The sequence below is a fragment of the Andrographis paniculata genome, unplaced genomic scaffold (assembly GCF_009805555.1).
Source record: "Andrographis paniculata isolate CXL003 unplaced genomic scaffold, ASM980555v1 Contig82END, whole genome shotgun sequence".
Lineage (NCBI taxonomy): Eukaryota > Viridiplantae > Streptophyta > Magnoliopsida > Lamiales > Acanthaceae > Andrographis > Andrographis paniculata.
Genome location: NW_026137620.1, coordinates 1,409,844 through 1,434,536, shown reverse-complemented (window position 1 = coordinate 1,434,536; position 24,693 = coordinate 1,409,844). Strand labels below are relative to the sequence as shown.

The 24,693-nt window shown below is 33.6% G+C and overlaps 6 protein-coding genes across 6 annotated transcripts; 3 read left to right on the top strand and 3 right to left on the bottom strand.

Annotated features, from left to right (window-relative positions):
* Window positions 1-1,660: 1,660 nt before the first annotated feature.
* On the top strand, window positions 1,661-2,788 carry LOC127241211 (F-box protein At1g67130-like). The gene has a single exon (XM_051260141.1). It carries the CDS (start codon window positions 1,661-1,663, stop codon window positions 2,786-2,788), a length of 1,128 nt encoding a protein of 375 aa, XP_051116098.1.
* A 1,524-nt stretch (window positions 2,789-4,312) lies between these two features.
* LOC127241210 (putative F-box protein At3g16210) lies at window positions 4,313-5,482 on the top strand. Its single transcript, XM_051260139.1, has one exon. It carries the CDS (start codon window positions 4,313-4,315, stop codon window positions 5,480-5,482), a length of 1,170 nt encoding a protein of 389 aa, XP_051116096.1.
* Window positions 5,483-11,487: 6,005 nt separating this feature from the next.
* On the bottom strand, window positions 11,488-16,140 carry LOC127241158 (uncharacterized). Its single transcript, XM_051260074.1, has 7 exons — window positions 15,678-16,140; window positions 15,011-15,580; window positions 13,642-14,934; window positions 13,122-13,455; window positions 12,792-13,053; window positions 12,502-12,718; window positions 11,488-12,445 (listed from the first exon to the last, which is right to left on the bottom strand). The coding sequence occupies exons 1-7, from the start codon at window positions 15,789-15,791 to the stop codon at window positions 12,059-12,061; spliced, it is 3,177 nt and encodes a 1,058-aa protein (XP_051116031.1). The 5' UTR covers window positions 15,792-16,140; the 3' UTR covers window positions 11,488-12,058.
* Window positions 16,141-17,470: 1,330 nt separating this feature from the next.
* On the bottom strand, window positions 17,471-20,874 carry LOC127241424 (uncharacterized). The gene is made up of 6 exons (XM_051260466.1): window positions 20,729-20,874; window positions 20,466-20,614; window positions 20,147-20,279; window positions 19,006-19,250; window positions 18,498-18,669; window positions 17,471-17,997 (listed from the first exon to the last, which is right to left on the bottom strand). The coding sequence occupies exons 2-6, from the start codon at window positions 20,585-20,587 to the stop codon at window positions 17,827-17,829; spliced, it is 843 nt and encodes a 280-aa protein (XP_051116423.1). The 5' UTR covers window positions 20,588-20,614; window positions 20,729-20,874; the 3' UTR covers window positions 17,471-17,826.
* Window positions 20,875-20,899: 25 nt separating this feature from the next.
* Window positions 20,900-21,493, top strand: LOC127241425 (uncharacterized). Its single transcript, XM_051260467.1, has 2 exons — window positions 20,900-21,039; window positions 21,153-21,493. The coding sequence occupies exons 1-2, from the start codon at window positions 20,937-20,939 to the stop codon at window positions 21,491-21,493; spliced, it is 444 nt and encodes a 147-aa protein (XP_051116424.1). The 5' UTR covers window positions 20,900-20,936.
* Window positions 21,494-21,580: 87 nt separating this feature from the next.
* On the bottom strand, window positions 21,581-23,136 carry LOC127241423 (ribonuclease H2 subunit A). Its single transcript, XM_051260465.1, has 6 exons — window positions 22,772-23,136; window positions 22,558-22,645; window positions 22,286-22,423; window positions 22,092-22,179; window positions 21,888-22,008; window positions 21,581-21,816 (listed from the first exon to the last, which is right to left on the bottom strand). The coding sequence occupies exons 1-6, from the start codon at window positions 23,119-23,121 to the stop codon at window positions 21,639-21,641; spliced, it is 963 nt and encodes a 320-aa protein (XP_051116422.1). The 5' UTR covers window positions 23,122-23,136; the 3' UTR covers window positions 21,581-21,638.
* Window positions 23,137-24,693: the final 1,557 nt, after the last annotated feature.

Sequence of the window (24,693 nt, the reverse complement as noted above, 5' to 3'; positions counted from 1 at the left end):
TATAATAATATTTATTAATATTATTATACTTTTTATTAAAATAATAATAATTTGTAAAAAGTACAATGTACCAAAAATAATATAATAACAAAATATTAGCAATTTTTTAAAAAAATAAATATATTTTTAATTAAAATTATGAATTAAATTTTATTGTCTCTTGCATTTAAAAATTATCCAGATAATTTTAATTAAAAGAATATGGAGAGAATTTGAAAAACGAGTCATCACTTGGCAACGTGATTATTTATCAGCCCATCGTGGTGGTGTGGGATAGACTTGTGATCGTTTGGTTATGTGTTCAAAACCCGATGCCTCTAGGTTTACATGCTACATATGGTTCGCCTGGTGTGACTTGTCTTGTTGGAGTTGCAGAGTGCAAACTTTTGGTAGCAGTTACGGGTCACGTTTTGAATGATTTTAAAAAATAGGTTAGAGTAATAATTATTGATAGTTTGAAAAAGTATGAATAATTTTGTTATAAAGTGGAGACCACAATTACTAAATAAAGAAACAAAATAATTATTTTAGGATGGACAAAAATGGAAAAACAACACAACTCTATTGAAAACGGAGGGAGTATATTTATTTTAACTATTACATTTTTGATATTTTTTTTAATTATTTGGATTTTTTTTATCTATAAATATATTACATAAAAATTTATACAAATTAATAAAAAAATTATTATACAATGCTATGGAATCTATATCAACTTATAAACGATCCAATCAAATTTATAAAAATCCATTTAAATCAATATATAAAATTTCTTAGTATATATAATAAATAAAAAACAAGTGTTTAACTTATAGTTTTAAAAAGGATAAAAATTTGGAATAATAAAATCAAAAGTAAAGTTGTACAAGTAAACACAGGAAGTGAGATTCGATTTTCTATTTTACTGTTCCAATTTTTTTTTTTTCTTCAAAAATATCAAATCAAACACCTATTTTTTATTTATTATATTACATTAAAATTGAATTTTACATTCAAAACATCACATTAATATATATTTATATCACATCAAATAATTATTTCAATTCAAAATCAAAACCAAAAACAAAAAACTATAATTAAATTTTACTACTCCCTCCGTCCCAAAACTATAGTCTGAGTTGGATTTGGCACGAGATTTAAAGAATATTGATATTATATTGATAGAAGGTAAAAAGTAGGGTAAAAGACTTTTTTGCCCTTGTGAGTGTATTAGTGTATAAAGTAGTGACAATTGTGTAATAATAATGAAAAAATAAAGATAGTTTTATAGTGATATGGTTATTTATGAAAATGAGACTGTTGTTTTAGGACGACAAAAATGGTAAAACAAACTATTGTATTGGGACGGAGAAAGTATTTGTTTTTGTTTTTTATTTTATTTTTTTAAATCAAAAATTATATTATTCAAAAATAAAAATAGAGACACATGTAAATATGCTTCTTTTTAATATTAATAGTTTGTTACTATAATTCCGTGGATATTTAGAATTTATAGCATAGACCCTTTCTATCATGAACAAACTTACCTAAAAACCTGTATTCGAATCTAACTAAAAATATTTATTCAAAATCGAAGAATTATATATATATATATTTTTTACACAGAATTTGGACAATTTTAATCCCTCTTCAAATGGCCCTATTCATCGAACATTTGAAGATGACAGAAGCTGTACAAGAACAACCTCTACGTGATTTAGTTTCACCTGATGTTGTCGAGTTCATTCTCCCGCGACTTCCGGTCAAGTCTCTCCTCCGATTCAAATCCGTTTCCAAGTTATGGAAACAAATGATCTCCAGCCGGGATGTAGCCCTCGCGCATCTCCGTCGATCCAAAAACAAGCCATTGTCGTTGTCATTTCATAACATTTTTCTTTTTTGGTCCCTTCGTAATAAAGCATCGTGGCTCTCTAGATTAATGTCGAACAATGAAATGAAGCCGTTGCCGCTGGACCCCAACTCGGAATACATTTTTCACAGTGGCCAATGTTGTTGCGATGGCCTAATACTCTTATACTCGATGTCTTCTCACGGAATCGTTATTTGGAATTCATCTGCCAGAACGTATACAAATTTGGGACTCCCTTTTCCGTGTCGCGGATCTTTAGGAAGATACGGCATCGGTTTCGATCCATTATCGAACGATTATAAAATAGTTGCCACCGATTGGAATACGAAACAATACGCCGTGTTTAACACCAGAATCCATAATTGGAACGCGTTGAAAAATGTCGAGATAGTTTTCGAAGATGAGCTCCGGAACTTCCCTTTAGATGGCCGTATGATCTATTTGAGCAATTGGGTCGAACCGCGAGGAGGAGCTGAAGACGAAGACGATCATTACAAATTTGTAATGTACTTTTTCAACACAAGGGACGACAAGTTTTATAAATTATTTTACGATATAGGGCAAAGATGGATCATGGGAACGACGTATTGTCTTGTTGATTGTTCGTCGACCCAATTTTGCATGCTCATCGGCGACACTTACACGGACAAGTGCCGTGTTTTGTGGAAGAAAATCGACGGTGGCGATTGGATGGAGTTCGATGACTTGCCGATTCAGTGGACGAAGTTATGGACGGTGTATAACGATACGCAGCCTAACTTCAAGATGTACTTGACCGACGATGATAGAGAGCTAAAATTAACTATGCATCGTGATAATAACACATATTTTGTAATTTATGATTTGATCGAAAGAAAGTATAGTGCGAGTTTGAAGCCGGATAATGTGTTTTGTGATCCTCATTTGATGGGATACTTAGATAATCTCTTTTTCACTTAGAATATATTTGATGGCTTTGTCTCGTCGTCGAAGGATATTCTTTTACAGTCTTTTTTATCATTTTTGTTCGTCTCAAAATAATAGTAAAATTTACTGTACTTTTTCATTATTATTACACAAATACCATTGTTTTTTTTGCACTGATAGCAAATAAATTGTACGTCTCAAAATAATAGGTACTTTTTCATTATTATTACACAAATACCAGCTTTTTGCACTGATAGCAAATAAATTGTTCGTCTCAAAATAATAGTAAAATTTACTGTACTTTTTCATTATTATTACACCAACTATTAATATAATATTATTTTTTACTTAGTATTTTATTTACCAACTATTAATATAATATCATTATTTTTTAAGTCGCCGTAGTGGGAGTATATATTATTTCAAATAAATTTTTATTCTAATTAAATTGATAAATTTTCTCACAGGGCAAAGGAAGGGTTTATTTAATAATTTTCTAGTATTATCCTTCGTATTGCCGTATTGAATTGCATAAAATAGCAATTAAATATTATATTTAATATAATCGTTATATATTGAATAATATAACTTAAAAAAATCTTGTCAGCTTACATATATAATTTCTCCAAATATTATTAATTTGAAATAGTTTTATTTTTAACAAAAATAAAATAAAATTATATAACTCTCTTGCAGTTTTCTTTTTTTTTTTGTTTTTGTTTTTTTACAATTATTTTATTTAAAAAATAAAAATACAGATACACAAATAAATATAAAAAGAACATAATTTAAATAATTACAATATTTAATTTGTATATTTTTTTAAATAATTTTTTAATAATTTGTTTCTTTTAACAAAAAATCTAAATTTTTACTATTTGGACAATGACATTTTTTTTTCTAAAAACATCTTATTATATATTATTTTAATGTTAAATACAAATCAAAATTTTTTCAAATCCATCCAAAAAAACATATATTCCTATCAAATTTGTTTCTAACAGTATTTTTGAGTTATGGTACACATTATTAAAAAATTATAATATTTGAGAATGGATATTTAGATATTACTATTAAATCTATTTATAAATATAATATTTGAGTTATTGTATATATTTTTAAAAATTATAATATTCATTATATATTTTATCTATGAAAATTTAATAATTCAATGTGAAATATTATTTTTTATATTAACAATAAACGATTTTTGCCATTAATAAAACAAAAATCGGAACCGATACAATAGATTCAATTTGAAATCACAATCACTTCCTATTTTTTTTGAGTTTACCATAAAAATCTATTTAGAATGTGTTTGTTTGAATAATTATTATTTTTTTATTATTTATAATTTCTTTCTTTAAAAAAAATATTAAATCAAATATTTATTTATTTATTTTTATATTACGTTAAATTTACATCCAAAATTTTCAATTCTAAAATTTTAATCTTCAAACCAAATCCAAGCATATTCAAAATTTCAATCTTCAAATCAAAATCAAAAGCCGTGTGTATATATATACTCCTACTCTCTTGTTCATCAAACATTCGAAGATGGAAGAAGCCATAGATGAACAGCAAATTCAACTTGGTCGTGCATCTAGGGAATTAGTTTCGGCCGATGTCGTGGAACTCATTCTCACGCGACTCCCCGTCAAATCTCTCTTCAGATTTAAGTCCGTCTCCAAATCATGGAACCAAACGATCTCCAACCGCGGCTTCGCCCTCGCGCATCTATATCAATCCAGGAACAATCCATCGTTGCCGTCATATCGAAACATATTTCTTGTCTGGTCCTTGCATAAGGAAGCGTACAGTCTCTCCAAATTAACGGAAAACGATGAATTGAAGCCATTGCTGGACCTCAAGTCGGGATTTTCCTTCGAAAAAGAGCAATGTTGTTGCGATGGCCTAATGCTCGTATATTCGACGGTTTGTACTAAAAGTGGAATCACCGTCTGGAATCCATCTGCCAGAACGTATACAGATTTGGGGTTCCCTTTTCCGGATCGCAATCCTGTCACATGCGGCATCGGATTCGATCCATTATCGAAGGATTATAAAATAGTCGCCCTTGAATGGTTTAACGAGCGATACGCCGTATTTAACAATAGTACCCGGGGTTGGAGCGAGTTGAAAAGTCCGGAGATAACATTTGAAGATGACATCAAAAACTTCCCTTTCGACGGCGATATGGTCTATTTGCACAGTTGGATTGATCAACAAGGAGAATCCGAAACCGCGAGTTACAATATTGAAATGCACTTCTACAACCTAAGGGACGACAAGTTCTATAAATTTTTTTACAATACAGGGCGAGGATCGAGAACCAGAACTTCATATTGTCTTGTCGATTGTTCGTCCACTCAATTTTGCGTGCTCCTCGGCGACGTTCACCTCGACAAGTGTCGTATTGTGTGGAAGAAAAAAGGCGGCGAATGGGTGGAAGTTGATGACTTGCCGATTCCGTGGACGGAGTTATGGATGGGTAATGACTACATGTGGTATCGGAGGATGGCTTCTTGGCGTCAACGCTTTTCTAAAATGTACGTGATCGACTACAATGATAGAGAGCTTATGTTCACTATTCAGCGCCCCGATAACACATGTTTCATAATCTATAATTTGATCGAAAAAAAGTTTAGAGTGGTTTTAAAGTCTGATGATGTGGTTTACGAACGTCCTTTGATAGGATACTCGGATAATCTCTTTTTTAGTACTTAGAATATATATATATATATATATAGCTTTTTGTTATGTTTTGTTTTTGTTACTGTATTTAATTTTAATTTATGTTTTGTTTTTGTTACTGTATTTAATTTTAATTTATGTTTTGTTAGGCGAAAAATATTATATTAATTTGATTTGATGACTTTGTATAGTTGAAATATTTTGTGACATAATGTATATTATTTTTAATTAATTTTTATTCGAGTTAGATTGATAAATTTTCTCCACTAGACGACTAATAAATTCTGTCTCAATGTTACTGCGTTGAAACCTCAACCCTAACTTACAATGATTTTCAATTTTATTATAAATTGTACAATTAATGTCGATTTTTTGTTAAATTATATACATAATTTACTATTTATTTTCCTAAATTTCATATACTAATATTCGTACATTGTTAACACACATGGTATATATGTATTAACTTTTATTTGTTCTTTTTATCCTCCATCATGTAAATTTATCCTATTTGATGAGGCGCGGATTTTAAAAAAAAAGGGTTAAAAAAAATTATGATAAAAAAAAGTAGAAAAAGTTATGCCCATACAAAATTTATATCCATTTGATCGGGACACAGTTTTAAGAAAAATGGATAAAAATAATTTTTTTTTACCATTTTATGATTAAAAAAATAAAAATTGTGGTATTTTTTTTTTAAATATAAAAATAAATTTGAATAACAATCAGAAACAAAAAATAATAATAAGTTTAGATGAATGAGGCCGTAGTAATTATATATAAATTGTCTATATAAATTATCATATTTTTTTTTGGTAACAATCAAATTTAATTCAATGTATTGTCCGATTGTAGATATATTTATTGAATGTAAATTTCATTAGAATTATGAATATATAATCGAATATGTAAACATTATTTTGTTTTTCTTTTACAAAATTATGTGACGGCATGGGATCGTCGGCCCCAATTGCTTTCCAGCTCCCAACCTCTCCAATAGGAGGGTGACACGTGGCAATTTTTTGTCTAATTTTTTATTTTTATTGGAAAAGAAAGAAACAAGAAAAATTGTATAAAAAAAAAATATAAAAGGAGTTGTGAGTATCAAACTTAATTATTTTTCTTTTTTAAATATGTTGAAAGATTGAATGAGATTTTCTCCCATATTTGTAGTATGACTTCTTTATCTATGGTTAAAAGATTAAAAAGGAAAAAAAAAATTATTGATAAAATTTCAAACATTTCAATATATATATATGGCATGAATCTTGATTCGGTCAAGTCACCATGATACTTATTTGATCAGATCAAAATATATGATACAAGGGTGACCTATATATATATATATATTTCAACATATTTATAATACAATTTTATATTATATTATATTATAACTCTAACATATGTTAAGATATGTATAAAGATATGCTAGTCACTTGTATGATATATGCTTACCCGATCAAATTAGCACCATAACAACACTGAATCCGCAGTCATATATATTTTTCTGTATTTTGTTGCAAATAGAATTTCATCTTATTGCAATTTTAAGAATTATTGCAAGATCATTCTAATCAACATATGAAAAATAGATAGATATTACATGATTTTAATTAAAACATATGTGCCGACAATTCATACTTTTATAAGTGTGTTACTGAACACATTTCTAATGTTGAAATCAATAATAGTATGTATTGTATGGACTATTGTTACATGTTATTTTATTTGTTATATTTATATTATATTTAGATTTGCATTATCGATAATTTAGGTGGCTAGACAGGCTTTCGATAGTCTCGTTCGGCTCTTTCGCAACCCAATGGGTACCCCTGAGTTTGATGATAAAACCGGCCTGGTGAAAGCGAAAACGAAAGCGAAAGCAGTACTGAATTTTCTTATTCCCGGAAGTTTGACAAACATCGTCGATGGCCTAAAAATGGGTCTTGGGTTTTGGAGGATATGTAATACAACCGTATACTACATACGATCATTTTCTTGTCGAGTGGGAGTGAAGATTGTTATTGAACCATCCGAAATCGACACTTGACGAATGAAGAGTATCTGACTCTACTGATTAATTCGATCTACGAAACACAGGAAATGAAACGCCGAGGAATTGATCCGTTTTCCATCTATACCTTTGGTGTCGGTATGAGCTAAAGTTGTAAATGAATCAAATAATTTTAATTGATATTGAATTCAAAATTTTAATTTTTGTATTTGAAATTTTATGATTTAAATTTAAATACAAATATAAAATTTTAATATTTGATTGAAATATTGATGAATATTTGATTCTTGAAAAAAATATAAATATAAATATAATATAGAATATTGTATGCACATATATTTCCCAAAATAAATACATCAAAACAAATTTATTTATAACATTACTTTTAAAATATTATATAAATAAATACATAATATAATTAAAAGTACAACAATATAATTATATTTTATATTTGTTAAAATAAAAAGAATTTTTTTTTGTCAATTTGGAAATATAATAAATATCAGAACTATATATATATATCTTATCAAGTTATAGGGGGTGTTTGGCAAATAACTTTTTTTTGAAATATTTTTAGCTTATTGAGTAGCTTTTAGCTGTTTGACCAGTCAAAAAGTTAATTTAGGTGTTTGGTAAATTAGCTTTTGAAATAGCTTTTTGGACCCAAAAATCTAATTTCTGAAAAGCTAACTTACCCGGCGTTTTGAAATAGTTTTTTCTGTAAAAAATTTTTTATTCCTTATATGCCCTTAAAAATTTATTATACATTTTACACAAATAAATATATTTATTAATTATATTAGAATATTTATTATATTATAATTTTACTTTTACAAATTTAAAATAATTAATTTTTATATAAATATTAATTTAATTGTAAAATATATAAATTTATTAAAATCAACATAAAATAAAAAATATAAATATTAATAATTTATTTTTTTATTAAAATTACATTATATAAATTTTATACTAAAAATAAATTAAAATAAATTAAATTTATTGAAAATTATAAATATAATGAACTAATTGTTAACTAACATAATAAATATATACACGAAAAATTTATTATTTTATATTTTACATTATTTTCAATAAAAAACTATCTATATATTTTAATAAAAATATATTATTTTTTAAATCTAACTGTAATAAAAATAAATACTTTTATAACATTTTTATAAGTTTCAATAACTAATAACAAAAAATTTTAAATATTCTAAACTCAAAAGAATATAATTAAATATATTATAAATAAGAATAAAATAGAAATGTCCTCAATTGTCATTACGTATAAACAACTAATATCAAACACTTGTTTTACCAAACATTTTAATACAAACAGCTAATCGAATCAGCTAGTCAAACCAGCTAATTGAATCAACTAACAACTATCAGCTAATTGAATCAGCTAACAGCTAACACAACTATCAGCTAATTGCCAAACACGCCCATAATATTTTTGTTGAAAATTTTAATTGTTTGTTTGGGGGATTTTGGATTTTATTTCACTATTCATCTCATTTTTTCTCCCAAAAAACATCAAATCAAATACATATTTTTTATTTTTTATATTATACTGAAAATCAATTTTACATTCAAAATATCACATCTACCTATTTATATCACATCATACAACTATTTAAATTCAAAATTTTTACTATTCAAATCCCAATTTAAAATCGAAACCCCCGAACAAACACACAATTAAAAAATAATCTTTAAATAATATTTTCGTTAACACATATTAAAATTCCGTACTTTATAAATTACTCACACGACTTGCCAATGAGTACTAATATATATATATATATATATATAAAGATTATGTGTTTTTATTTTTCATTTCTTTCTACCTAATTTTATGGTTTATATATTTTATCTATTGTAGGTTTAAGATTTTATATTTCTTATATTATATTATTTTTAATAATTTTTTATTTACGATTTATCTATAAAATACTATAGAATTATATTATTTATATATTTTTTTATATTATAAATAAAATAATAACGAATACATCTATTAAAAAAAACAATATATTAAATGTGTTAAATATAGATTAAGATATATATATATAATTATATTAAAATATCTTTAATTCAACTTTGCTTGGGGTTCACGATTATTGCTTAAAATTTATAGGTTTGACTCTCGTATATTTCTCTAATAGTTTAAGCTTTCAGATGAAATAATCATTTAATACGACAAAATCAAAGATGGCCGTAGACGAACAACAACTTCGTCCTGTTTCAGCCGATGTTGTCGAGCTCATTCTCAAGCAACTTCCCGTCAAATCTCTCTTCCGATTCAAATCCGTTGCCAAGTCATGGAACCATACGATCTGCAGTCGGGACTTCGCCCTTGCACATCTCCATCATTCCAAGAACAATCCATCGTCGTCGTATCGAAACATGTTTGTTTACCGGTCCTTTCGCACGAATGTATATTGCCTCTCTAGATTATCAGAAAACAATGAATTGAAGCCATTGCTAGATCTCAACTCATCTGAATACTCCTTTCGAGGAGGGCAATGTCACTGCGACGGCCTAATACTTGTACATTCGACGTATTTTCCTCGCCGAATCTTCGTTTGGAATCCATCTGCCAGAACGTATACAAATTTATGGCACCCTATTCCGGATCTCAGTCTTATCAGATACGGCATTGGTTTCGATCCATTATCGAAGGATTATAAAATAGTCGTCACCGATGCGTTTATCGAACAATACTCAGTGTTTAACAGAAGCATCGAGGATTGGAACGAGTTGAAAAGAGTGAAGATAACATTCGAAGATGACATTAAAAACTTCCCTTTTGACGGCCATATGATCTATTTGAACAATCGGGTTGAACCAAAAAGAGGAAGTTACAATATTGAAATGTACTTCTTCAACGCAAGAGACGACAAGTTCTATAAATTTTTTTACAATACAGGGCAAGGATCGAGAACCGGAACTTCACATTGTTACGTTGATTGTTCATCCACCCAATTTTGCATGCTCCTTCGCGACACTCGCCTCGAAAAATTCCGTGTTGTGTGGAAGAGAAGCGCCGGCGAATGGATGGAGTTTGAAAACGTGTCGATTCCATGGATGAAGCTATTGATTCCGTATCGGAGGATGGTCTATTCTCCAGCCTCGATGTGGAAGATGTACTTGACCGACGATGGTAGAGAGCTTTTCTTCACTATAATTTGATCGAAAAAAAAAGTAGAGTGATTTTAAGGCCGAATGATTTGTCTTATGAACTTCCTTTGATAGGATACTCGGAAAACCTCTTCTTTAGTGATACAACTACATTATATAGCTAAATTTTCTTTTCTTTTTTTTTGCTTATGTTTTTAGTATATGTTTTGTTAGGCGAAATATTATACTTCCTCCGTCCATTTTCTATTGTCCTAAAGTATATCTACACGGTTTTTGAAGTGATTGTCTTTTTGTTATTAATGGACAAATTTGTTCTTAAGTGTATGGTAGAGATTAAAAGTAATAAATGAATTAAGGGTAAAAATGTAAAATTTGTATTTAAAAAAAAAATAGGACAATAGTTGTTAAATAGGAAAGTAGAACATTAGTTTGGGGACGGAGGAAGTATTAATTTGATTCGACAAATTTCTCTAGCTCGTTGAAGGATATTGTGTTAAGAATAATTTCTAATCACTTGTATTCAAAAGTTTCTATGATTAGTGATTGCACAAAAACAATCTATAATTTGTAACACTTGTATCTTGCATTTGACATTATTTCTAACTTAGAATCGTGTCAAGTAGAGTAGTCCTTCACCCTTATGAACTGTGGGAGACCCAACATTATTTCCAATGTAGCATATATTCAACAATCGAATTCGATAACAATCGCAGAGTTCGAATTCGACAGTTGATAAATGAGGGGAAACCCAAGTATCTGACTCTACTGTCGAATTCGATCTGCCAAAAACGGGAAATGAAACACCAAGGAATCAATCTGTTTCCCATGTATACCTTCGATATCTGTTTAGGCTATGATCCAAGATGCCAGAGGACGCCCTACAAGATGCTGTTCCGAATGTTATCTAAAAGTTGCGACTATCATGAGCTGCCAGTTGTCACAATCTGTTCAAACACGACCATGCTGGCGAAATCTATTTTTCGGACATGTACGCCGAGGAGGTGAAGGATTTTCTACATTCGAAATCCCTTGAGGAAATATCTTGGACAACGATGCTATCGTAGAAGGGTTGGGTGAGTACATAGACATAGTCGCAAGAAAGACCGTGCAATTGTATTGACATTGCACGATTTTCCGGCCAAAGACTCAAGGCATCGGATACAACATACCTAATTTGGCAATCAATCAACAGATGGATCGTCTATTCGTCGCAACGCAGTTGCCATGGCGCTAGCATTCTTTGGAAAAGGCCAATGAGCTCGATCTCGGGCTCAAAACATTTTAAGGAGTGCCGAGTAAGAATTGGTAAGAGTAAAGACATACTCGTGCATTTTTATACATTGTAAGGATGGCTTTCAGAAGAGAGAAATGAAACCAGAGATTCGAAAAGAATACGAGAATGGCAGTTGAGCTTAGGCCATCTCGTTTATGAGCCGTCGTTACACTTAAATCTCTCGTTTATCAGACTCGACGTCGGGGCTCTCTCTTGGCTCGACATCTTCCAAATTCAACGCAGCGAATCGAGAGGACAATGCCTCGTCACTCGCAACCTGGCTATCGACTTTCTTGCTCGGTTTCGATTTCGGTTCGATATCAATGATCCTAACGGATCGCACATCGGATGAATCTTCCCCGACCGCGTCCATGCTCCATACTAGCTTCAATTGCTTCTTCAAATCGCAACATTCAAGCGAGGAAGTTTCCGATTCGGAATAATCTTTAACGTTGCGCCAACCGTTCGAGACCTTCACTAGCACCGCCGCCACTTCTTTGTGCACCTCCATGTCCCGAATTTTGGCTATCGACTCGTAAAACTTTGGATCGAAGCAAACCTACAAGGAATCGTTAAGTTTCGACAAGTTTGTATATATAAATATCGACAATGTACCTTCTGCTTTGCCGTTTTGAAAAGTATACTCTCCGTACAAAACACGGCGTCGAGCTGGCGAAGCTTGATCAACGAGGTGCTGATCGCCGAGGACAAGTTGCGATCGTCGCAAGCGTTGTAAAAGCAATCGCGATTCTTGGCGTCGACGACTAACTTTCGCCAAATAGTATTGCTGTTCATCAAAGTCGCCTCGTCGCCTAATATCCATAGACAGAACCTGTAGGAACGACGAAAAAAACTAAGGTAAGACTGTTACGACAAAAGACATTTTTACGTCGATAGCTACTAACCGAGGTCGAGTCAACGCCACATTAGTCCGTTGATGATTGTCGAGAAAGCCAATTGATCCGTTCCCGTTGCAACAAACCGTGGAGATGATTATGATATCTTCTTCGCCGCCTTGGAATCCATCAACGGATTGGATGTTCACCGAGAAAGCATCGTTCGCATCAGCGCTGTACTTCTTTAGGAGCTTTTCCCGAATGGCAAACACTTGAGCTTTGTACGGCGAAATGCAGCCGACGCGCACGCATTTCTTGGTCTTAACCGATTCTATACGACGAAGAATTCGTTACTAATCTACGAAGAAATTGACATGTTTTAAGCAATGGAAAGTGTACCTTTATAGAGTATCGAAACTATCTCAGCGACTACAGAAACCTCGACGATGTTTTTCCGACTATGACTGTTGTCGAACGCCTCTTTCCCATTCGATACGTTGATAAACGAATAGGTTCCGAAGAGTTTTCCTTCGTCTCCTCGCACAAAGCACTTCTTGTAGCTTTCCTCCATGACATTCGGACCGTTCTTGATCTGGTTTTCGTAGAACATCCCGTTCGGGAACAAACTTATGCTCGGATGCATTCTGTACTGAATATTCAAGAGATGTTTGCCGTGTCCCAATGCGACGAGCCTCTCGAATAAACTCCTCCCGAAACGGGCCTTTTGACAAATCTGCCAATACCAACAAAAAGTCGTCGATACTTCGATTCAGTACAAGAAAATAACAGTTTTGTAACAAAACTTTTGTTCCTAATTCTAATTTTTCCGTTACTAATGACAATAGGGACAAAATTCCATTACAAATATATTATTTTTTTTGTAATGAATATGGAAAAATCAAATGGGAATGTCGCGCACCTTGCTCACAACCATCGCAGGGAGCTGTTTCTCATCCCCAACGAGCACGGCATGGCGCAGCGACGGTAGCTGCAATGGGATACACGACTCGCATTCTTTAAGCTGTGCAGCTTCATCGATAATCGCCAGCTCGAGCGACATGTTCGTCATGTAGAGTTTCGCCGAGCTTGAAGCTGTGCAGAAAACCAATTCGGCATTTTCCAGACAAAAGCTCCTGATGTCGCAACCAACATTGACAACGAACGTTTCGTGGAGAGAGTTGAGTTCTTTCAAGCACTCGACTCTTACCCCGTTCAAATTAAACACACAATCGACCCTTAGCGCTCCATCCTCTTTCGATAAAGTTGTGCTTCTCTTCCTATTATCTTTCAAATCGAACTTGCATAGCTGAGTTTCGATCTCTTGGAGCATAGAAACGGCGCTTGTCATTTTCTCGACCATTTTGATCGAAAGAAAACTTGTCGGCAAATGAGTGTATAGTCCTCTTAGAGAAAAGATCAGCAGCTTTCCTAACGAAAAGAATGTCTCTTTGAAGAACTCGTCGAATGACAACCGTATAATCTTTCCGCCCACGCCTTTGGAACACTTAGAGTTTCTCGCCTTAACGTCCCCGCGAGGAAATTTTCTCATTAATTTACTCCTCTTCTTCTTCGGCATTACGCTTTCGATAACGATCCTCTTCCAAATATCGCCTTTGAGCATTTCTTCGAAACTTTCGACCTTTTCCATGATATCGATATCGCCATTGTGATCATCTTTCTCTTCCTCTTGTTTGTATTTTTTGTAGCTTTCATTAGGATTGTCGAGTAGCCGTATCATCTTCGCTAAAGTACCTCGCCACCCAATTTCGGGATCCAAACATCGACCGAGCACCTTAACACGGTGATTAAGAAACACATCGAAAAGATCCTTGTGCTCGTCGATCTTCATTCTCTCCTCGTTCCCGAACACGACCACATCCCCTAATCCATACACGCCGTGCACTAATTCGCCGCTCAAGTAACTCATCAATCGCTTCGCGACTCCAATCACGGCAACATTTGTCGGGGCGCAAATTAGTGTCTTGCATCGCATCCTCAATAGAAGAAACACTAACGACGCCACCGTTTTCGTCTTCCCCGTCCCCGGGGGACCCCATATTAGCTTCACACGGCTTCGATGCCCGCATCTCGTTAAAGCAACGCAATTCGAAACCGCATCCTTTTGAGATTCGTTGAGCCCGAACGAGTCCAACGTCGCCTTAACTCCCGCCTCCATTTCATCGTCTCCGCAAATCGCGCAATTTTCCTCCACCTGCAAAACCAAAAAGAATGAGAATTCGACGAATACGCGACGATCATTGTAACAAGATTGCAATAATCAATCTTACAGCAGTTGGATTGTAACTAAGAACAGAGGTTATGATCTTCAAGTTTGCATCTTTTCCCTGATGCAATGCCGACCAAATTCGCTTGTTCGACGTGATGTTCGTAAGATAAACGGCGAAGAGATGATCTTCGCTCCCTCGAAAATGTATCTGTTTCGGACAAACCATCTCTATAAAAGAACAGGGGTTGTCGTCTTCATCGAATTCCTCGCCGCTGACGACAATGGCAATGGTGTATGGTCTCATAGGCCTATTGAGATCGTCGATGCACTTCGGCACGACATCCGTCAGTGCGATCAAGTCGCCGTTCATAGGATTGTAAAGCGGCGGCAACGATTTTGTCGTTGTCCTGGCGTCAAATTCTTCGATTGTTTCGAGATTTAATTTATGCAGCCATCTGTTATTAAGCTTCTCAGCTGTCCGGACATTGGCAATTTGTCGAACAGGTTGTGTGCGTACACATGTGAGGGAGGAATGCAGCTGAGCGCGAGTTTCTTCGATGAGGGGATTGATGAATGAGCGGTGGTAGGCGGCGGCGCCGCCCGACGGGAATGTGTCGGGAATTTGTGCAACCTGAGAACGTACAAATTGAATCAAACAACAACAACAACAACAATAATGGCAGCAGCTAAGATATTGAAATTGAGATTGAGAAAAGGATGGAAAGAACCTTGTGGGTGAATAAGTGTTGATTGAGTAAATTGGGAAGAGACCATGAAAACACAATGTCGACTAGTTCCTTTGTCGATTTATTCTTAGAGCTTCGTTTCTGCTGTTGTTCCATCTTCTTCTTCTTCGTCGTCTTCTTCGAGAACACGAAACAGGCTTGTGTGTTTGTTGAAATTGAAATTGAAAAAACAGTAGGAGGGAGTGAAGGGTAGGGGAGAACTGAAGGGGCATTTTTGTTTGAATTAAATGTATTAATTAATGTGAGAAGCTGAGATGAATGATGATTGATGATGAGAGGGAAGACGAAGAAGCCCTAAATCATATAGCGTTTGTCTCTCTTCTTTTCTGCACTTTACTCAATGCATGTACTCATTCATTAACGGTGCTAATTACTTATATACTGTATATATACTGTATATATATATATACATGTATGGATGGATGGGTAAAGTATAAGTATTGTTAAAAATAAATTTTGATGTTTCGGTATATAAAATGTCGTGTAGATAATATAAAAATAAAATATATTATTATTTTTTTTTTTGGGAAAAAGTGTGCAGACAAATAAACATTGAAAGAACAAAGCTTGTTATAAGTGAATAATTTGATAAGATTGGATCACCTCTATATATATATTAGCTCTATTCGCTCAGTTTTCGGGTTGATTGATTTTTAGAGTAATGATAATAGATAATTGTGCCAAAAATATAAAATACTTCATTTGTACATAGTTTATTTTTTCGTTTATTTTTTGCACGTAGATTTTAATATATTAGTATTATATCGATATATGGTATAATTGATATATATAAAAACTATTATACCCCTTTAACATCTATGATATTAAGTGATGTTATTGATAATATTTGTGTAATATTATATAAAAGGTGGGGTAATTTTATATTTTAATGGAAAGTACATTTACTAAAAAAAAAAAGAAATGAATACATTTACGATGGACAGACTAAAATAGCAAAATGAATAAATTGACGATGGATGGAGGGAGTATTAAATTAAAATAATTTTAACTTATCTTATATAATTTTTTTTAGTTTTAAAATTGTTTAAAAAGTAAATATTTTAATATTTTAAATAAAAATTATTTTTTATATATATATAATTTAATAATATACTCCACTTTTCTAGGCCGGGATCGATAAGAAGAAGTCATAAAAAAGAGATCTTTCTATTATTATTATTATTTGATTTCTATCTAACAAATAAAAAGTACAAAAAAAAAAAAAAAAAATTCGTTGTCTCATATACCATATCTGTTACACTGTAGACAATGGGTGTAAATGTATTAGTAAAAATAATTATCTTATAATATAAATAATTAAAATGTGTAATATTTTTTTTAAAAAAATAAAATGATATAGAATATAAAACAGACATAAACGACAACTTGAACATGTGAGATGAGAAAGTAATATTAAAAATAAATCAATTTAGTAAGATAATGATATTATGTCATTATTTTATATATAAATAATCTTGTTAATATTTTAAAATAAAAATTAATATAATAATTAAAAACAATTTTTTTTTTTTTTAAAAAAAAAGAAAACACACAGCATCTATTAGTCAGCCGCTTGAAGAACAGCAATCGTACCCTTAAGGTTTGTTTCTCGAAACCAAAATCTTCAATTTATTCTATATTTTTTAAAAAAATATCATCTTACAAAATATTCACATTGTTTTAATACCTAACCTAAAACCTAAACTTAAACCAAAATTTTCTCAAAATTATAAATAAAAACAAACCAAAATAATGCACCTCCCACCGAGCCTAGTCGTGCCCTCAAATCAGCGACTGGATTGAAGTAGATTGTGCTATTACTTTAAGCAGTCGGATTCTCACGCTATAAAAAAATAAAAATTCGCCAAAAGTTCCATTTTCAAAATTTGTGATTTTCGGGTCGAGCCTGTAACAAACATTCAAAATCTTGCAGTATCTAAGCATAGACGTTGATCCTTGCTTTCTCCAAGAAAAAGGTTAGATTGTTTTCATGGTTTGGTAAAGAAATTACAAAACTCATAAAAATATTGTATTCATATAACAAAACACCCTTAATGCAAACCTGTTTCCATCGTCATTAACAGCCATTTTGCATTTCTTCACACTCGGGTTTGCTTTCTCCATCGTTTCTTCAGTCAAGATGCTGGCATAGTTGAATAAGCTCATCGACTCTTAGGAATCTAAAACTCGCATTTGGAAGATGAAGACCAAGTCTGTACTCACGGTCATCAAATTCGATTTGTTTTAATGTTCTCATGTAAGTGGTAGTCGCAGCCCTCGGATGACCTCGGGCAATGGCTACCTGTTTGTTACCCAAAAGGGATTCGTCAATCAGCATCATACTCACTAGTACATCATAAAATAAAATAAAAAAAGGTGTGTGTTTCTATAACTTCATTGCACGGGTTTACTTACGTATTTAGACTGAATATAATGTTGAACTATCTAAGACGATGAACAGACTCGTTAATGAAATTGCTTCCTTCATTTTTCACTAACTTGGGATTCTCTAACTCATTAATCATGCATATTTGATCACATGCTTGTATAAGATCGAAATAAAAGCTGACAAACTCAATGAAATTAACAGGGAGAGCAATATTATAGAAAAACGAAGAAGTCATTTAGAACCAAAATGAACAGATGTTTTGTGAATGTATATTCAATGGTGGTATGCCATGTAATAAAAGAATTGCTATGGCGACAGCTACAAGATTTAAGTAGGAAGAGAAGAACGAACTCAAACCCGACTTTGTAGCAAACATAACAAGAAGCATGGAGCTAGATCAAGTGTGCACTAACCGAATGATTTTGCCCCAGTTGCAGGAGCCAAAATTTCCAATCGTTTAACACTTCCCCGGAAACTTTGACAGATATATTTTCCCAGTTCGTGTGATGAAATTCAACATCGTCTAACTTGTATCCCAAACCGCTACCCATGGCCTTGACAAAAGCTTCCTTCAGACACCAATATCTGCATGAATTAGTATTGACAAAAAGAATTTCCGAAGAAATAAGTTTAGAGGTACAATAATGTCAAATTGACAGTTTTGATTACATTTTCTATATCATGGTCCTCATAAAGGAGATTATAATCTGTGTTACAATTAAGACCAAATAAGATTCTTCCAAACAATATTTCATATATATATGTGTATACATTATATATGTATATATTCGTCTCAACAAAATAAATACGATCAAACTAATCCAAACATATTTATTGTACATGAAAGAAATAAAGTTGGGTCACGATTCATGAAAAGTTGCAAAATATGAAACAGAGACGAATCGAATTGTATAAGTGTACCTGTAAAAGACTTTCAACATCTCATCAGAAGAGCTAGCACTGAAGATATGACACCATTCTAGAGTAGAGAAGTATGAAGAGAAGCTACTAATAAAACTTTCAACCGTGTCATCCACAGGGAGAGAATAAGATACAATATCCAACCCGACAAGACATATTGGTTCAGACGCAATTGCAACATAATCGCCATGGTGAGATACATTAAAATTAAAATTTGGAAAAGCCAATGTCCCGTTATCACAGACCTGATAGAGAATAACAGAAGATTATACATGTGAGAGTTACGGCATATTCAAATGGTAGTTCGCAATTTACTATTTCTTGAAATACAGATTTGCTAGTTGCCAATATTGAAGCAACAATAATGTTATAACTTATAAATCAAGAATGATCCTTTCCAAATAAATCCTACAGATCAACCCAGTTTAAAATGACCTCCAGGCTCCAATAAGCGCCATAGGTTCTTAACAAGCATATCGCGAATTCTTCTAAAGCTTGCAATCAAATTCCTAATTCATCATGAAATACATTAACAATCTGATATATTCATAGCAATTTTCTATTGTTGACAGTGATTATTCCTAATACTCTCTCCGCCAAATTTATTTTCACCTTTTTAATAAGTCAGCTAAATTTACCTAAATACTAACTTTGACAAAGTTAACAAAAATATTTAATTATTATCCTTTATTCGACCATTTATTTACAACAAATACTTATTTCATTCTTTCTCTTCATTTATTTTAACTTCTAACTAAGTTTTCATAAATACCTCCGATTAACTCTTTAACATTTTATCACTTTTTCAATAAAATATTCATTTTTCTTAATCTCCTGATCAGCCCAAATTTTCACGGAGGGAGTACCAACAGTTGGTCATTTACAAATCATCCCCACTTATCCACTCGTGTGTTCGTCTATTCATCTAATTCCCCCCCCCCTAAACACCTATTTTTTATTTTTTATATTATATTAAAAATCAATTTTACATTTCAAAACATCAAGTCAACACATATTTATATCACATCGTACTGTTCAAATTCAAATTTTTACTATTCAAATCTAAACCTCTTGAGAAGAATATATTGATACCAAAAGGTCCATATCTTAGATGTCTATAATACAGAAGAAGAAGGTTTACCAAAAAGGGTTTTCCCTCTGGAGTCCGCTCAATGACAATCTGATCAAATGGAATTCCCAATACTCGATTCACTAGGGCATACTGCAACAACCGGCTTACAATTGCCCTTTTCCGATCCTCAAATTTCAAAAACCTAATCAACCAATACACAGCAATCAACCCATTCATTCCAGAATCCTCTGTGAAAAAGCGAAACTCACAGCCCTAAAACATAAACTCTTATCGATTGTAACTGAAGAAGCAGCAGCAGCAGATGTAGAAGCTAACTTCATTCCTACTGCAGTTCAGCTCAAAGAGCAATTCGAAAATCACGAGGTACCTGGTTATAGAGGAGTGCTGGTGCTGAGGAAGAAGAGACATCGCCAGCGAGAATTCATGTGATGAAGGATTCCATTCGGATATGTCGATCACCCACCGCTGCACACCTTTCTCGACCTCCATTTCTGCGCGTCGTTCGAACAAGGATTCCTGTGAAATTAATTTATATAGGTAGTTAATTAGATTATTTAATATTTAATAATATATGTGCAATGGAATTGAAAGAAACAACCGACATTTGATGATGACCGTTTCTACGCTCACCTATGATTCTCTTCTGAAATTGTAACCTGAAACAGCGGCTGAGTCGATTCCTTGCTTCGCATAAGAGGTAACTTTAGCAATGTCTGTGGCGCACGCCAGACATTCGCGTGGAATTGATGAGATCGACATGTTCAGCAACTCGCTCACTCGCCATAAAATTAAATCTGCGGTGCAGCGCTGAGAGGAAATCTTCACCAACAGCTTGGAAATGAAAATCGTTAAAGCACTAGGAGTTTTGGTGATTATTACCAGTTTTTGTTCGCCAGCCATATGCTTGAAACCGCTTGGAGAAATCGAAATCTCTCCCTCAGGTACACCACTCCAGCTTTTCTGCATTTCTATCTATCGTTTTGATGAACAACAATGTGCATTTCTGCCATATATATATAGTAAAAGTTGATAATGTTAAAAAACTTGTGCACAGATCATATACAAGGAAGCACGAAAAGCGAGACGGTTGTGGAGCGCCGTTCCAGCAACTACAGCAGAACCGAGATAGCTGATCGGAAAAAATTCGCACACGCAAGCGGCGGACGGGGCGGCGGCGGACACCCAGCGGTTGTTTCAGGTAGTGACGCTCATGGCGATGGATCTCACCCTAAGGGAGCCGCTGGTTTTATACCGCTGTACGCAGCTGGTGTTGCCGGAGCAACTAACCGCCACAACAACCACGGAAAGCACAACGGCGGCGCTCGCGGTTACAGCAGCGCCGGACTAACAATTCTCGTCCTAATTGCATCGGTATGCCTTCTGCTCCGAAACTGATCTTTCATATGAAGCTTCAAATAATCGAATTTCATTGTGCATAGTTGAATATATATGTTTGTTCATCATACTTTTACACATAAGAAATGAAAAACATGAAATCATAGTTCGAATTTCAAGAGGTATGATCAGATGAAAACGACATTTAGAACTGCGGAAGTAGCTCTAGTTTCCGAGATTGAAAGAATTTGCACCGACCTTTACCGCTAGATTCAATATCTTCACTTTTTCTCTTAGCTGGAGTGATGCTGTACCTAGTTAGCTTCATTTGCCGCTTGCCGTTGCTTCCATTACCATCCTCATCCGCAGCAGCATCCGATTCCCTATATTGCAGAATACATTAAACTCAGGCAGATAAAATGCATCAGATTTTCTCTAAGAACATAAAACTAACCATAAAACCTCGACGAAATCTTTAAAATAAGCCGAGCAAGTTCCCCAACTGAAGCGCACCAACGTAGGGAATCCAAACACCGAATGCTTATGATTACTAAGCCAAGCCTTCGTCTGTGGATCTGTCGAACGAATAACATACAATTTTCTCAACTAAATACACAAATCGTCGATAAGATTGTAGAGTAGAAAAAGGGAAGCATACCTCCAGGGTATCCCGACCCAAAATTCCTTTGTAGATTCTCTGCTGTTTCATCCAGCATCCAATCGCGCAGAGCTCTATCTCTCGTCACCTGACGAGCATGATAACCTCTGTGATAACTCATCTAAGTGCAGAACGGATTTATTTGAATGAAGAACCGATTCTTTTGGAAACCATAAATAAGAAGGATCAGATACCTTTGCAACAATACTAGCACCACTAACAACAGGATAGAGACTGTCGGCTTTTTTCGCCACGACGAATTTGATGCTCGGAAATCTCTCCGAAAGCTTCACTCTATACTTTTCAGTATCCCCAACAGTATCCAAATAAACCTGGATCGACAACAAACTTTTTACAACAACGTAGCACACAAATCGAAGAATCGATATATAAAATTTCTATTCAAAACTTAACATCCAAAAAGTTCATCGAAACTGCAAGTAGAATAGAAGAGGAATTTAATTACCTCAGTAAGAAGAACACCGCTGCTCAACACTCTGTCGATAAGTCCCATGGCTGAAGCGTGTGATATTTCATTCAAATTGATTTTACTTCTGCAGAAAAAACAAAGAATCAAAGCAGTGTCTGTCAGGATAGCTTCATCTTCTTCTTCTTCTTCTCTGTTAGGATTGATTCGATTGATTGGGAGAGGTAATCGGTTAGTAAATACTGCTACTTACTTCTTCAACATCTTATCGGAAAGTTCTCGAGGATCGATGACGTCGACGGACCATCCGATGGAGTCGTTGGCCTTGAGATTTTCGAAGAGCTCCTCTCTCTTCTCCTCTTTCAGCGTCTTCGAATCTGCGAAGCTGAGAGTGGAGAGCGTTTGGTTATAAGATTGAGCGCAGTACAAGCATCCATAGACCATGGGGCCTAAGACGGGGCCGCGGCCGGCTTCGTCGATTCCCATTATGCAGGGCTCCGACGCCCATTCCGGCGCCGCCTTCTCATTCTCCGATCCCATCCCCCAAATCCCTCCCGCCACAATTTGGGGCTTTTTCTTACGAGGCACCGGTTTGTAAACCATTTTAACTTCACTATGGATGTCAACGGGCCGGTTCGGGACCGGTTTTACAGGGAGACCGCCCTGCTATAAAATATTATGGCCCCAAACCCGTTCCGCTTCAACTTGCCCCCAATCTTTCCGGAGCCAACATGAGAAACTATTCTTTTCTTTTTTAAAAAAGAATAAAATAAAAAATTTTAAAAATAATTTAATGATAAAGAACAATCATTGACGATAGTCAGTCAACATCAGTCCTGATTATAAAGAGAATTGTAAGAAAAACAATTAAGAAGATAAATTTGATTTAAACTTAAAGTTTTATTTTATATTTGATTTTTTAAAATAAATAAATGTTGGGGTGCAAACCCAACTCTCAAGTAAACTTCACTGCTGACGCCTTTGGAGAATATCCAAAAACAAATCCGTGCGGGCTCAGTCCAAAGCGGACAATATCATACTAGTGTTGAGTTGACCCAGTCCCAACAGTGGTATCAGAGCCCGGTTAGATGGTGAAGTGGACTGTGTGGCATTGGGCATTGGTTGTGGTCCCTCGTGACCTGCGGATATGCTTGTGTCGAAAGTCTCCTGGCGGTGTTAGGTCGGTCCCGATTGAGGTGGTCAGGCAGGGGTCCCTTTGTAATAGGCGGCATAAGGTGGGCATGGAAGGTCCAATGGTTGGTCCTTGGTTTGAGGGGAGGATTGTTGACTTGCAAACACAAGTCCCAAGTGAACTCCACTAGTTTGAGGCCTTTTGGAGGATATCCAAAAACAAATCCTCGCGGCTTCAGCCCAAAGCGGACAATATCATAAGTTGACCCAGTCTCAACAATAAATAATATAATTTATATTATATAAAAATATAAATAAATTATAATAATTATTAAAATATCTGAGTTCGGGTTCGGGTCCGAGGTGGGGTGGATTTATAGTAAAACCCGTAACATGCTCTGAATCCGGTTGGATCTAAAACTTAAAATCCACAGCTCGCCCCGAACCAAAATTTTTAGACTCGAACTCGCCTCGTTAAGACCGGGTCTGGGGCGAATCCGGGGCTAACCTGCCCCATTTGACATCCGGAAACTTCACTTGCCTAGTTGGTTCGAACCGACAGTTCTGATCGAAACCAAACCGGTTTTCTATACGGTTCGATTTCGATTCCTTCAAGTCGTGAACCCGTAAATTTTTCGGTGACCGGCTTGTTAATTTTATTTTTTTGAAAATATATACTCCATAAATCTTATGGAATACCTTTCTTGATCGGAAAAAAAATAAAAGAAAAAAAAAAGCAACAAGAAGAGAAGAAAGTACATGGAGAAATTGGTGGCCGGGCGTATGTGGAATTATTAAATCAAATATTTTAATAATTTCTCTATGCCAACGTCATTGTTTTAATAATAGTAAATTATAATATTATTTTTTATATAATTGATTATATTAATAATTTTAAATAAATTTAATATATATAATTTGAAAAATAGAATATTATTTAAATATTATAAAATTATATTATAATTAAAAAAATATATGCAATATAAATATATTTTGTAAAAAATAATATATTCTAAATAAATAAAAAATATGTTTATTTATTTA

What these genes read in the sequence shown, in the direction of transcription:
- LOC127241211 (XM_051260141.1), top strand. Translation starts at nt 1,661, where the DNA reads ATGACAGAAGCTGTACAAGAACAACCTCTACGTGATTTAGTTTCACCT.
- LOC127241210 (XM_051260139.1), top strand. Translation starts at nt 4,313, where the DNA reads ATGGAAGAAGCCATAGATGAACAGCAAATTCAACTTGGTCGTGCATCT.
- LOC127241158 (XM_051260074.1), bottom strand. Translation starts at nt 15,791, where the DNA reads ATGGAACAACAGCAGAAACGAAGCTCTAAGAATAAATCGACAAAGGAA. An exon ending in AGTTTCGATACTCTATAAAG is followed by an intron (nt 13,054 to 13,121) that starts GTACACTTTCCA and finishes TTCGTCGTATAG; the next exon opens with AATCGGTTAAGACCAAGAAA. An exon ending in GTGGCGTTGACTCGACCTCG is followed by an intron (nt 12,719 to 12,791) that starts GTTAGTAGCTAT and finishes TCGTTCCTACAG; the next exon opens with GTTCTGTCTATGGATATTAG.
- LOC127241424 (XM_051260466.1), bottom strand. Translation starts at nt 20,587, where the DNA reads ATGGAGGTCGAGAAAGGTGTGCAGCGGTGGGTGATCGACATATCCGAA. An exon ending in CAGCACTCCTCTATAACCAG is followed by an intron (nt 20,280 to 20,465) that starts GTACCTCGTGAT and finishes TTGGTTGATTAG; the next exon opens with GTTTTTGAAATTTGAGGATC. An exon ending in ATGTTGAAAGTCTTTTACAG is followed by an intron (nt 18,670 to 19,005) that starts GTACACTTATAC and finishes TAATTCATGCAG; the next exon opens with ATATTGGTGTCTGAAGGAAG.
- LOC127241425 (XM_051260467.1), top strand. Translation starts at nt 20,937, where the DNA reads ATGAAAATCGTTAAAGCACTAGGAGTTTTGGTGATTATTACCAGTTTT. An exon ending in AATCGAAATCTCTCCCTCAG is followed by an intron (nt 21,040 to 21,152) that starts GTACACCACTCC and finishes ACTTGTGCACAG; the next exon opens with ATCATATACAAGGAAGCACG.
- LOC127241423 (XM_051260465.1), bottom strand. Translation starts at nt 23,121, where the DNA reads ATGGTTTACAAACCGGTGCCTCGTAAGAAAAAGCCCCAAATTGTGGCG. An exon ending in GCGGTGTTCTTCTTACTGAG is followed by an intron (nt 22,424 to 22,557) that starts GTAATTAAATTC and finishes TTGTCGATCCAG; the next exon opens with GTTTATTTGGATACTGTTGG. An exon ending in GATTTCGTCGAGGTTTTATG is followed by an intron (nt 21,817 to 21,887) that starts GTTAGTTTTATG and finishes TCTGCAATATAG; the next exon opens with GGAATCGGATGCTGCTGCGG.